Raw genomic sequence first — 13,646 nt, forward strand, 5'->3', positions numbered from 1 at the left:
CAGAGCTGCTCATCAGTGTAAGTTCCAAATCAATAGAATCGGAAGAACATCGGAAGAACTCTGTGGTGGGGAAATCACTGCAAGGTTCTATTTACAGGAGCTCAGTGGCTGTGTTCGGACACCCTCAAGCTTTATAATGCACGTTTCATTTTTAAACCATTTCAAAGCAATGCATCTCACATGTCTTTTTAGAAGCAAAGGCGTAATTAGTGTTACATCTTTCTTCAGGAATAAAAGTTGTTAGTGCACTACACAGAGCAGCCTAGGAAATGGTCATTGACTATGTTTACATGGACATCCGTGATCTAATTATTTACCTTAATCTGAATAAGACTATAATATGATTTAGGGTGTTTTCATGATTTGAGTTTTGAATGCTCCTTTCATGTTTCTGTTATGGTACGTAGTTTGATTTATGTCATTGTGTCACTATTTAATGCTAGCTTCCTTCAGCGTTTCACGCAACAAAAGTTCGTGTTCATCACGGCTTCATATGTGATTTAGGCATTTCGTTTTTCATTTTGCGAAAAAAGTTCAACTGCAGTTAATTTCTTAAACTATGCATGTAAACAGACGATGGCAGATACAAAAACATTCTCAAGCAACAGGCCACCATTTCATTTACCAACTTTTCATTCATGCCCCTGTGACAAACTCGGAGGTACTGGATTAAAGTATACAGTAAGGACTGGTGGGAGGAGAATTCTGATCATTTCTCGCTCGTACCCGCTTGTCATTGTTATGAAGCGGACAGGAGACAGAGGTAAGGAAACGTTAGGGTGTTTATTAAATGACAACAAGGAGCACATGAAGGATAGCCAGGAGGATCAGGAATGATGTTGGGGTCTTTTCCTCCGTGGCTGGGTAACAGGAATACACGAGGATGGACAGCACACACCAGATACAGCTGACAGAGGATGACACAGACTTGGAAGGACTGGAAGACAGGACGATTCGGGAGGACCAGGAAGACTAGGAGGAATACAAAGAGAACAGGTAAGTAAATCGTTTGTTTTAGCTGAGGATGACTACGCTGAGTGGTCGCTCAGTTGTCCGCTTTCGTCGAGACGAGCCCGGACAATGAGCGACTGGAGTGCTGTGCTTTTATCTGGTGCTCGTGAATGTGATGCAGCTGTGTGCTCATTAGAAGTCAGGTGATGGTGATCTTCGTGAGTGGGGATCGTGAGAGCCTGACCAATCCGTGACAGTACCCCCCTCCCCAGGGCCCGCTCCTGAGGGCCGACACCTCCGACGCCGTGGTGGTCTCCCTCTGCCTCTAGGCGCTGGGAACTCAGGGTGGCTCTCATGAAACTCCACCATGAGACTAGGATCGAGAATATCAGCTCTGGGAACCCATGTCCTTTCTTCGGGGCCGTACCCTTCCCAGTCCACCAGGTACTCCAACTGGCCACCACGACGTCGGGAACGCAAGATCTCCTTCACTGCGTAGACGGCTCCTTCTTCTAGGAGCAGTGGAGGAGGGGGTTCCTCTTCGTGGTCAGGCTCTGTGGAGGGAAGAACAGGATCGTGATAGGGTTTCAGGAGTGATACGTGGAATGTAGGGTGAATACGGTAGTGAGAGGGTAATTGTAGTTTGTAGGTGACGGGGTTAACCTGTTCCACGATGGTGAAGGGACCAACAAATCGGGGACTTAACTTGCGAGAGGGCAGTCGCATGCGTATGTCCCGGGTGGATAGCCACACCTTTTGTCCGGGTGTGTATCTGGGTTCTTCAGACCTTCTTCTATCGGCGGTTACCTTGCTTCGACGGACTGCCCTCTGCAGATGTTGATGAGCCTCGTCCCAGACTCTCTCGCTCTCCCGGAACCAGTGATCCACTGCGGGGACATCAGATGGTTCGCCATCCCAGGGAAAGAGCGGTGGTTGGAAGCCCAGGACGCACTGGAATGGCGTGAGTCCGGTGGAGGGTTGCCGCAGTGAATTTTGGGCATATTCTGCCCAGCCCAAATACTGGCTCCAGGAGCTCTGGTGACCACTGCAGAAGGTCCTCAGGAACCGTCCCACCTCCTGAATCTTCCTCTCTGTCTGCCCGTTGGTTTGGGGATGATATCCAGAAGAGAGGCTGACGGCCACACCTAGGAGCTTGAAGAAGGCTTTCCATAGACGTGAGATGAACTGTGGACCTCTGTCCGACACAATATCTTCTGGAATACCAAATGACCTGAAGACTTGATTAAAGATATTGTCGGCTGTTTCAAAGGCTGTGGGAAGACCTTTCAGAGGGATTAGTTTGACAAACTTTGAGAATCTATCTACGATGACTAGAATACAGGTATTACCTTCTGACGAAGGGAGGTCAGTGATAAAGTCCACTCCTAGGTGTGACCAGGGACGGTTCGGAATCGGCAAGGGATGGAGCTTTCCAGCGGGTAGATGACGTGGGCTCTTGGATTGGGCACAGTCCTTACAGCCCTGAACATATTGCCTCACATCCCTTGCCATGTTTGGCCACCAGAATCGTTGGGATACTAGCGAGAGAGTATTGTTGATCCCTGGATGTCCAGTGCCTAGCGAGGTATGTAAGGAGTGGATCAGATCTACCCGGTGTTCAGGTGGTATGAACTGCCGATGAGGAGGGCATCCCGGCGGAGCAGGGGCTTCCGGAGTGGCAACGACTGGAGGAGCGTTCCAGGTGATCGGACAAATGGAGATGTGTTCGGGAAGAATCTTCGTTGGGAGTTCTTCATGATCGTGATGCTCGTGTAAACGAGAGAGAGCGTCTGCTCTTAGATTCTTGGGTCCTGGACGATAGGAAATGGAGAAATCAAAACGTGAGAAGAAAAGTGACCATCTGGCTTGACGTGGACATAGTCTCTTGGCCTCTTTGATATATTGGAGGTTTTTGTGATCTGTGATCACCTGGAACGGATGTTTGGCTCCCTCCAACCAGTGACGCCACTCCTCCAAGGCTAGCTTGATTGCTAGAAGCTCCCTGTCTCCTATGCTGTAATTCTGCTCCGCCGGGCTCAACTTCCGAGAGAAATAGGCACAGGGATGCAGTCGGGGCGGTGTATCATGATGTTGGGATAATACTGCCCCGACGCCGGTGGTGGATGCGTCCACTTCCACCACGAAAGGAAGATTTGGGTCAGGATGAGTCAGGAGTGGGGCCCTTGTGAACTCCTTCTTAAGAAGGCGGAAGGCTGCGGCTGCTTCTTTGGTCCACTCCAGTCCTTTGGGTTTACCCTTGAGGAGATTAGTGAGAGGTGATGTAATCCTGCTGTAGTCCTTGATAAACCGTCTATAAAAGTTAGCAAACCCAAGAAACCTCTGGAGCTCCTTAATGGAAGTGGGTTCTGACCAGGATAGAACAGCCTCAATTTTCTTCCCATCCATACGTATACCGGTTTGGTCAATGATGTATCCTAAGAAATGAATCGACTTCTGGTGGAATGAGCATTTCTCCGCTTTGAGGTAGAGGTGATGTTCTCTCAATGTGTGTAGGACCTCCGCAACGTGTTGGCGATGTTCGGCCTCACTCCGGGAGTAAATGAGGATGTCATCTATGTACACTATTACAAAGTGGTGAAGAAACTCCCGGAGGACTTCATGAATGAAGTTTGGAATACGGAGGGGGCGTTGACCAGACCGTAAGGCATGACCTCATATTCATAGTGGCCAGTAGGGGTCACGAATGCTGTCTTCCATTGGTCCCCCTCACGTATTCTTATCAGATTATACGCGCTGCGGAGGTCCAATTTAGTGAAGACTTTAGCTTCTCGGAGCTGTTCCAAAGCGGCTGGTACCAGAGGAAGGGGATATCGGTATTTTACTGTACCGTTATTTAGGACCCTGTAGTCGATGCATGACGCAGCCCTCCGTCCTTCTTGGCCACAAAGAAGAAGCTTGAGGCGGCTGGTGATTTTGAGTGACGTATGTACCCCTGACTCAGAGCCTCCCTTATGTAATCTTCCATTGCCTGATTCTCTGGAAGCGAGAGCGGGTAGATCCTACCTCTTGGCAACTGGGCATCTGGAACTAGGTCGATCGCGCAGTCCCATGGCCGATGCGGCGGTAGCTGGGAAGCTCTCTTGGGGCAGAAGACATCATGAAAGGAGCTGTACTCCTTAGGAATGTGGATAGACTGCTTCTCAGGAGGACTCTCGACCGATGTTGTAAACAAAGAAATGGGGTTCCGACCTTGAAGAGGGAGATTTGGAAAACAGGTAGGTGTACATCCAGATCCCCATTTCTTTATCTCTCCTGTGCCCCAAGAGATGATGGGATCGTGCTTCACCAGCCACGGGCGCCCTAGAATGATGTCCATATTTGCACCCTCCAGAACCAGAAATTGAATCCTCTCTTGATGTAACAACCCCACTTGAAGAAGGATGTCTTCGCATTGTCGATGGATACGGGTCGAAGATCGAGTGCACTGGGTTATCGGTTGTATCTGGTATATATGCGAGGACGCCTCAGTACGTAGGTGGAGTTGACGACAGAGGGATTGGGAGATGAAGTTCCCTGCTGACCCGGAGTCGATGAGGGCTGTGACAAGGAGAGAAATAGAGGCAGTAGTTATTTGTACGGTGGTAGTAAGTGGTTTACATTGTTCAATATTCGTACTGAATACACTCACTGAAGTCCGAATGGGACGAAGGGGACACTCCATACGGGTGTGTCCACTGACACCGCAGTATAGACACAGACCCCGGGTCAGCCTCCTCTGTCGTTCCGCTGATGTCAGTCTTCCAGACTCTATTATCATGGGTTCTGGTTCTGGAGAGGCTGTTGACTCAGGCGATTGGAGGAGTGCAGACGAGGGGGTGATGGTGTCCTGTTGATAGGAACGGAGACGATCGGAACATCGGAGAGAATGTTGGATGAATCTCTCCAGACCCATAGTATCATCTAATGTGGCCAGCTGGATTCGGAGAGTGGGTTCCAAGCCGAGCCGGTACGTGGTCAACAACGATCTCTCATTCCATCCACTTGCAGCTGCTAGAGTGCGAAACCGGAGAGCATATTCCTGTGTAGATAGAGTACCTTGCTTTAGATGATACAGCTGCTCTCCAGCGGCTACTTCCCCATCAGAACGTCCAAACACCTCTTTGAAATACTCCGTGAAGGTAGTGATGGAATTCATGACCGGCCCGGCTTGGTTCCAGATCGTCTCAGCCCATTTAAGTGCAGGTCCAGAGAGTAGTGATACGATGTAGGCGATCTTTGACTTATCTGTGGGATATAGAGAAGGTTGCATTTCGAATATGAGGGAACATTGTAACAGAAAACCATTGCACTCCCCCGCTCCGCCTGAGTAGGGCGCTGGTCGGGCCATGGGACTGGAAGGAAGGGCCGAAGAAGAAACTGTGGAGGCGGAAGTGCTCGGTGCTGGTGGTGCGTTGGAAAGTGGAGCTGGTGGCTGTAGAATCCGCTTCAACTGGTCCACCAGCTCTTGAAAGTGATCGGGGGTGCTCATGTTGTCGTCGTTATTGGTCCGGGCTTCTGTTATGAAGCGGACAGGAGACAGAGGTAAGGAAACGTTAGGGTGTTTATTAAATGACAACAAGGAGCACATGAAGGATAGCCAGGAGGATCAGGAATGATGTTGGGGTCTTTTCCTCCGTGGCTGGGTAACAGGAATACACGAGGATGGACAGCACACACCAGATACAGCTGACAGAGGATGACACAGACTTGGAAGGACTGGAAGACAGGACGATTCGGGAGGACCAGGAAGACTAGGAGGAATACAAAGAGAACAGGTAAGTAAATCGTTTGTTTTAGCTGAGGATGACTACGCTGAGTGGTCGCTCAGTTGTCCGCTTTCGTCGAGACGAGCCCGGACAATGAGCGACTGGAGTGCTGTGCTTTTATCTGGTGCTCGTGAATGTGATGCAGCTGTGTGCTCATTAGAAGTCAGGTGATGGTGATCTTCGTGAGTGGGGATCGTGAGAGCCTGACCAATCCGTGACAGTCATCAAATACCAGACAACAGCCATGTGTGCATCCTGATGCAAAATATATCCAAAAATGCTACAAAATGGTAATAGTTTAAGGTGTTTACATGTCTGTACTGCACTTCATTAATGCGACTAAAATAGGAATACTCCACATGTCTTAATCCGATTTCTGTTTAGTTTATGACTTTAGTCGGGTTAAGGTAATCAAAAACAGTGTTTACATGGTAGACTCTCACTCAAAGTCTTGTCTTAATTGTATTAAAATCTGAGTATTGGTATCCATGTAAACATACTCACTGACACAAGGGGGTGTGGCCTAAAACAAAAAAAAAGGGAGGCCGATGGCACAATCGCTGATGAAAGTCACCTGAGTGCCACACCGGTCTGGAGTGCCAACAAAAGATGATGACTTTATGTTTGGTTTTGGTTTGTGTTTGGACGGCAGTCATATGTGAGAGGCTCCTGACGTGACAAATGTGGTCAAAACGACCATCCATGAAGCCAATCTAGTGCTGAGAGGAGGTCATGAGAGGAGCAAGCAGGAGAAGCTCTGTGACTAGAGAAGGAGAGGAGGTAAGTCTCCTTGAAAGGACATCCTGGAATATTAATGCACAACTGGCAATGAACTGTCTTTGTATGTGTGTTGAGAAGGGGGCATCGTGGAACACACACAGAGGCAAAGTACAGCCGTTCCTGTAGGCCACAAGCTGGAGCAAAGCAGGGTGTTAATGAACACAGCCTACTGACAAATCTGTCGCGAACACTTAAACACAAGCGCACACACACATTCATATTGTTATTATTAGTGTTGTCTCATCTGATGTTACATGTACAGTTGAAGTCAGAATTATTAGCCCCCTTTGAATTTTTTTCTTTTTTTTTTCTTGCCACCGTGTTGCCCTTAATATGAAATATAAGCAGTAATAATAATAATAATAATGGCGCTTGCCTTGATGTCTTAGTCACTTGATGTATGTTAACTGGCAGGGGTTTAGAGTCATTATTGTGGCCTTTAATCTTGTTGTCAGGATACAGAGAAAAAGGCAAGTTAATGGCTTAGTTGTTTTGTAGACTATATATATATATATATATATATATATATATATATATATATATATATTATTGCTTTATACATTTATTTATTTATTTATTATAGTTTTTTTAAACAGGAAAAAATAATAATAATAATAATAATAATCGGGCCTGACTGAATGCTGTTTTTCAGCAGGTTTCTGACATCTCATCCATCAACACAGTACAAACAATCACCAAACTTATAAAATAGAGAAAAGCAGGCTACTATCTCAGTGGCTACAGCGATAGTTGAACATCAGATGATGAGCATGTTTTTTTTTTTTTAAAGTCTCAGTGTTGGAATTGTTTTTAGATGTTATGGTATATATATATATATATATATATATATATATATATATATATATATATATATATATATATATATATATATGCTTACGTGATCTTAAGACTATAGCAAGAAAACAGTTTGTTGTCCAGAGCTGTCAGAACACAAGCTCTGATAGACTGGAATAAGGGGGCGGCACAGTGGCTCAGTGGTTAGCACTGTTGCCTCACAGAAAACAGGAATACTCCACATGTCTTAATTACATTTTTTTTGTTCGATTATGACTTCAGTAGGTTGACCTAGGTTGACCTATGACCTAGTCAGGTTTAGGTAATAAAAAACAGTTTATATGGTAGACTCTAAATCAGAGCATTACCTTAATATTAAAATCAGAGTATTGGTATCCATGTAAACATACTCACTGACACAAGGGGGTGTGGCTTAAAACCATGGGAACAAAGTGAGGCCGGTGAAACAAGCACTGATGAGAGTCACCTGAGTGCTAAACCGGTCTAGAACGCCAACAGAAGATGATGACTTTATATTTTGTTTTGGTTTCCGTTTAGACGGCAGCCTGTGAGGTGCTAAACACAACCTAACATGACAAATGTGGTCAAAACCACCATCCATGAAGCCAATCTAGTGCTGCTCTAGGCTATAAATAGGTCGCTGGTTCGAGTTCCGGCTGGGTCCGTTGGCATTTCTGTGTGGAGTTTGCATGTTCTCCCGGTGTTCGTGTGGGTTTTTTCTGGGTGCTCCGGTTTCCCCCACAATCCAAAGACATGCGCTATAGGTGAATTGGGTAAACAAAAATTGCCCGTAGTATTTCAGTGCGTGTGTGAATGCGAGATGGTGTATGGGTGTTTCCCAGTACTAGGATGTGGCTGGATGGGCATCCACTGCGTAAAGCGTATGCTAGAATAGTTGGCGGTTCATTACGTTGTAGCGACCCTTGACAAATAAGGAACTAAGCTGAAGGAAAATGAATGAAACTAATTAAATGCGTGACATCCCTCACGCAGAAGGTCTTTGAAAAGAAATGTAGTAAAAACCCATGCCGTATTAGCAGCAGATTGATATGCCTGCTGAATTCACAGTGCTGGATGTTTTACACATCAATAGATGCAGGCAGTCTGTGGTTTTTGTGCCGTTTCTTCAGTCATGACTGCCAAGACTTTAAGACTGCAGCTGCAGTAAACTAAAGACGGACAGAAGACAGATGGTCCACCATAAAACACAAAACTGAGGCCATGGAGCATCAGATCTACATTTACACTCCAGCTTTCCTACAAATTAATTTCAGGAATGCAAGGTGCTGTAAATCACAGTTCGACTCTAGATTGAAAAAAAGAAGAGATTTAGAAGCCTTTAACACAATGCTTTCAGCCAAAAACAGGAAATCTTTTTTGTGTTTTGTCTGTTTGTTTACAGAACTTCATCGTTTTTGGGACTGAAAGCACATACATTTGAACACTGGTTACAAAATGGAAGTTTTTAAAACACCGCCTTTGTCATCTCTGCGTAAACACCTGAAAATGAGAATCTTTGAAAATGACGACATCATGCAAATGAATAGTACGTGTTGAGGGGAGTGTTAATTAAAGGTAAGCACAAACAACACACATAACAACGGCAGACTGTGTGCTATTGTTGTTGCACTTTTGTTTCCTAACGCTTCATCAGAAAAGTATGCATTTACTTTACATTACATCTTACATACATGGAAATTATACATTAACACAAGCACAGAGCCACGGACTTAACGTCATCAATTCCATACTGAGACTATAGTGCTTTTCACACATATAGACCTTTCCGGAAAAATTACAAACTATTTCCTGGAAAGGTCTGCATGTGTGAACAGGCCCTTTTTACAAATATCAGTAAATTCGTTCCAGCAATTTTCTGAAAAGAGAAGTTACATCACCGGTAATTTGTCGGAATGCTGTGCTGTGTGATCGCAGACTGAAAAATTGCTGGAAAAAGCGCGTTCAAATTTAGAACGCGCTAACAAGAGACGTCTACTCCAGCCAATCAGAATATTCAGACACATTCACATCCATGCTGTTTATGAAAATAAAAGCAGTTAAATATTTTTCAAATATATTCAGACACATTTAACTGCTAGATGCTTGATGCGAGTGGTCGTAGAGGAGTGCTCCGGTGAGCACCAGCACACACACATATTATGTACTTATCGACATGCGAGTGTTCCGTCATATTCATTGAAGTTGTAATCAATTGTGTAAGCATTTAGCTGCAGTTCGTGCTTCTGCCTTTGGACGTCTCTGGAGCAAAGCAGCTGCATGAATGCTAAAGCTTTAAATAAAAGTGAACCCATGAAAAAAAGCCAGGTAATTTTCCAGATATTTATTGGTATCACTGTGTTAAAGGGGCTAGTGTTACAGTGTCAAACAAGTACTTAAAGTAAAGCAGCGTTCATATTTTCGCAAATATTTGTAAACATGAATTAGAAAATGTTTTATAGATGTAAAAATTTTTCTAAATGCAAGGGAAAAATCTATTTTTGGCTACATCACTGTAAAATTATCCCAAGATCAACTATATGAATACATGTGCTGAATTATTGCAGTTTGCAGGCAGTAATGCATATACAGTGATCCTTCGCTATAACGCAATCCACTTTTCACGGCCTCGCAGTTTCACAATTTTTTTTTGTGCAACTTTACATGCTTTTTTTCTACAGCGCATTGTATTCTGCGTCCTGATTAGTGCATTGTGTTTTGTGTCCTGACTAGCTGTAGACCAGTCAATCAATCTCCTCCATGCTGTGTCCCCTGTACAGTAAAAATGCGTGCAGCTTGCCAAATTTACATACATTTTCGATCGCTAGCAGTGTAACTGAGGTGCTGTACTGTATGTTTGCATGTTTTCTCCCCACAACGTCGACGAAACGTTCTGCACCGTCAAAGGCACCTGTGGTAGCACATAAAAGGCAGAGGAAGATGCTAACCACCGCTAAAAAGGTTGAACTTCTGGAAATGCTAAAGGAAGGTAGAAGTTACATGGCTGTAGGGCGCCATTATGGAATAAAACCATGGGAACAAAAAATAGAGAGAAAAGTGTAAAAATGTTAATGCCTGTCTGAGAAAAGTGCATAAAGTGTGTAGTGAGGGGTTTTACAACCTTAAATATCTATATCAATTGTAAAAAATAAAGCGGACTACTTTGCAAATTTTGAATTATTTTTAGAACGTAACTCCCGCGAATAATGAGAGACCATTGTATACTGAAACATAGTAAGTAATTTTGGGCTTAAAAGGAATACATGTTTGATAAAAATGTATTTATTGGGACATTTTACCTTGTTTAACATGCCTTCAAAAAATACCTTGTGTTTTACAAACTCATAGGCAAGCATTCCACATCTCAAGTCAGACCCCCTAAATTTTCATAAATTTGTATGTGATTTTTTGTAATAATTTGCTATTAAAACATATATAAATATATAAATTATATATAAATATATAAATTACATACAAATATATAATTACATGCATATATATATATATATATATATATATATATATATATATATATATATATATATATATATATATATATATATATATATATATATTTATAATTTACCATATTAGGTAGCATACTATGTTAGGTATGCAATCCAATCTGACACAATGACACAAATCATAAAAATAAAGCTTCTTTATTTTGGTCTCTTGTCAAGATCAGATCTATAACGGTAGGGTTAATCCAAAGGAAGGTTGTATAACTCTTATTTTTATCCATGATCTTAGTTTCCCTCAGATTTCACTCCCCGGAGCATCTGACATGTACCTCATTCAGGACATGCATTAGGGCTTTCCCTACCGTAATACACCTAAAACGTAAAACTCATTAGTGGCAGGGAAGCGTTTTCTACCATTAAATGCAGGAAGTGATTTAAACGAAAAAAATTATCGATTTTAAGCACACCATAATACCAGCCATACAGGACCAGTCATCCTTAAACCAATCTCCATCATTGTAAGCTGCTTGCTGTTCTGTCTGTTCTATTGCTCCATTTAGATGTTTCCCACTTTTTCTTTTGCAGTCTGAAGCATGTCAAACACACAAAATGCCCAATTTGCATCAAAAGATGCCATCTTTGCAATGAGTTCACGTGTAAGTCACTAGCACTTCACCCACGTCTGCTTACTGCACAGGCTGCAAAACAATTCCGCTCCCCTTCCATGTAGTGTTGGGATTGTTAGGGTGCAGGTGAGATGTCATTTTTCAAGAGACACTCAAATACATCACGTGCGCTGCGTTTACAACGTCTATAAGTGATGTAAAACAATAAATTGCAAACTAAAATAAATATAATTGGATTATATGGTTTGGAATTTGATGTTTTATGAGATAATATATATATTTTGAGATTATTCTGCCTTTAATTAAGAATTTTGCAGGATCACAAAAAAATTGACTTCTTGTTGATTTTGCATTGGATTTAGCGATCACAGAATCGCGATAAACTAGGGGGTCTGTCAAGTGCAATGAAAGTACCAGGTAAGCTACTGAGCATGTTTGCAACAAAAGATAAGCCATTCATATGGAAACAAATATAAGATGCAAATCTTAAAATATATTACCATATGCTATGGTTCAAATGTTTCAATGTAAACGGAATTGTGCAAAGAACCATCTGGAAATTAGTCTTTATTATTTGATTATCTGTCTGCAATTATAATTTGCAGAAAAAGGAAAAGCTTTTTTTGTGTGTTTTACATACTCCAGTGTTAATTTCAGCTGAATACCTAAATAAATTGTACATGATGGTCTGTTTTTTGTGTCAAACAACACATACTAATAAGCAAAGGCACAACATTTTGAATGGCCCCTAATGGCTGGCTGCATTACTAGTTATAAACCCCGCCCCCTCCATCTACACCAATTGGACATCAGCCAAAATAATAACAATTAATAACAAATTATAATAAAGTTCTGTACTTATTTCTTCATTTTACAGTTCATCACATTTCTCATATTTAGTAAATAATACTATAAGAATACAGTAAATAAACTCGATCATAGTGCAATGACCCCCGTGCTGAATCAAGATCTCATCTCAGTTCTGGTGGGCTGTGATTAAGGATCCTGGCCAGTTTCCTGTTACCTTATGAGAGAGCATCTGTGCTGTGATATTCAGACATATGCGAAGCTCAATAATTATCCAGAGTTTAAGATGGAGGACAAGATGTTATTGAGGGTTTATTTAACATAAATGCATGCTATATTGATTTTATGGCTTCTTGAGATCCAGTAACACACTATTTGGTTAGACATCTTTATATAGAAGCAAATCAAACATGCCTTAACAAAATAAGCAGGCACAGCTGTGAAAAGGAATATCACACATGCTTTCACAAGTCATTTATAACATACTGTTTAACGTGACGAACAGAGTGTGAATCATGTGCCATGTGTTAACACATGAAGGGATATTCACATATATAGAAGTGTGTTAAGGTGATAAAAATGGAATATAGAACAAGAGGTTTAATTATTTTTATGATGAAATGTGATAATCAAGTACCTGTGTATATGCTGGCATTGGAGGCAGGGATTCCAAACTGCGACTCGATGAATTTGGGGATGAAGGTGATAAAGGCAGTGACAATGGCGCTCTCGGCAGTGTAGGACAGACTCACGAACAGGAAGGTCATGTTGCTGAGGATTCTTATTGCAGCCTTGGGGAGATCTGGCCAATGAAGCAGAAACAAACATATAAGTTCATATAGACTAGCTATGGATTGTGTTAATATTGAAAAAAAAGTGCTAAAAAATGAAAAGACTTCAATACATTAAACTTGATTTACAAGATTAAACAATAGACTTTCATTTTGAGATTTGACTATAGATTACATTTAATTATTTGTAGTTTATTGATTAATTTCACTTTTAGGCAAAAACAAAGGAAAGCATGTCAGGGAACATCATGAAAGTAGAATCAAATCTGCTTCTGCAGTTATTTACTCAGAAATATAAAAACTAATTTAATGGCATTGCAATATGAGCATTCCAACTTTAACCAAACAGCCTAACAGGATTGTAGTTCTTTCTCCCATTACGTTTTTCACAAGCTTGTATTTTTGTCAGATTTTCATATATTTCTTTGATTTAATTCATAATTACAGGTAAAGTCAGAATTAATGGGCCTCCTGAATTATTAGCCCCCCTGTATATTTGTTCCCTCAATTTCTGTTTAACGGACCTTTTTTTTCAATACATTTCTTAACATATCTTTTATCTTTGCCATGATGTCAGTACAAAATATACAAGATACTAGTATTAAGCTTAACGTGCAATTTAAAGGCTTAACTAGGTTAATTAGGCAA

The 13,646-nt window shown here is 42.1% G+C and overlaps 1 protein-coding gene across 2 annotated transcripts in view; it reads right to left on the reverse strand.

The window, feature by feature from the left end:
- Window positions 1-13,646, reverse strand: part of LOC130218488 (solute carrier organic anion transporter family member 5A1) — a 90,176-nt gene that overhangs the window by 16,997 nt on the left and 59,533 nt on the right. For both annotated transcript variants that reach the window (XM_056450686.1, XM_056450687.1), the window contains one exon: window positions 12,845-13,009. In XM_056450686.1, the coding sequence (XP_056306661.1) occupies window positions 12,845-13,009 (165 nt within the window). The remainder of the gene's footprint in view (window positions 1-12,844; window positions 13,010-13,646) is intronic.

This window comes from Danio aesculapii, chromosome 24 (genome assembly GCF_903798145.1).
Source record: "Danio aesculapii chromosome 24, fDanAes4.1, whole genome shotgun sequence".
In the NCBI taxonomy this organism is placed as follows: Eukaryota; Metazoa; Chordata; class Actinopteri; order Cypriniformes; family Danionidae; genus Danio; species Danio aesculapii.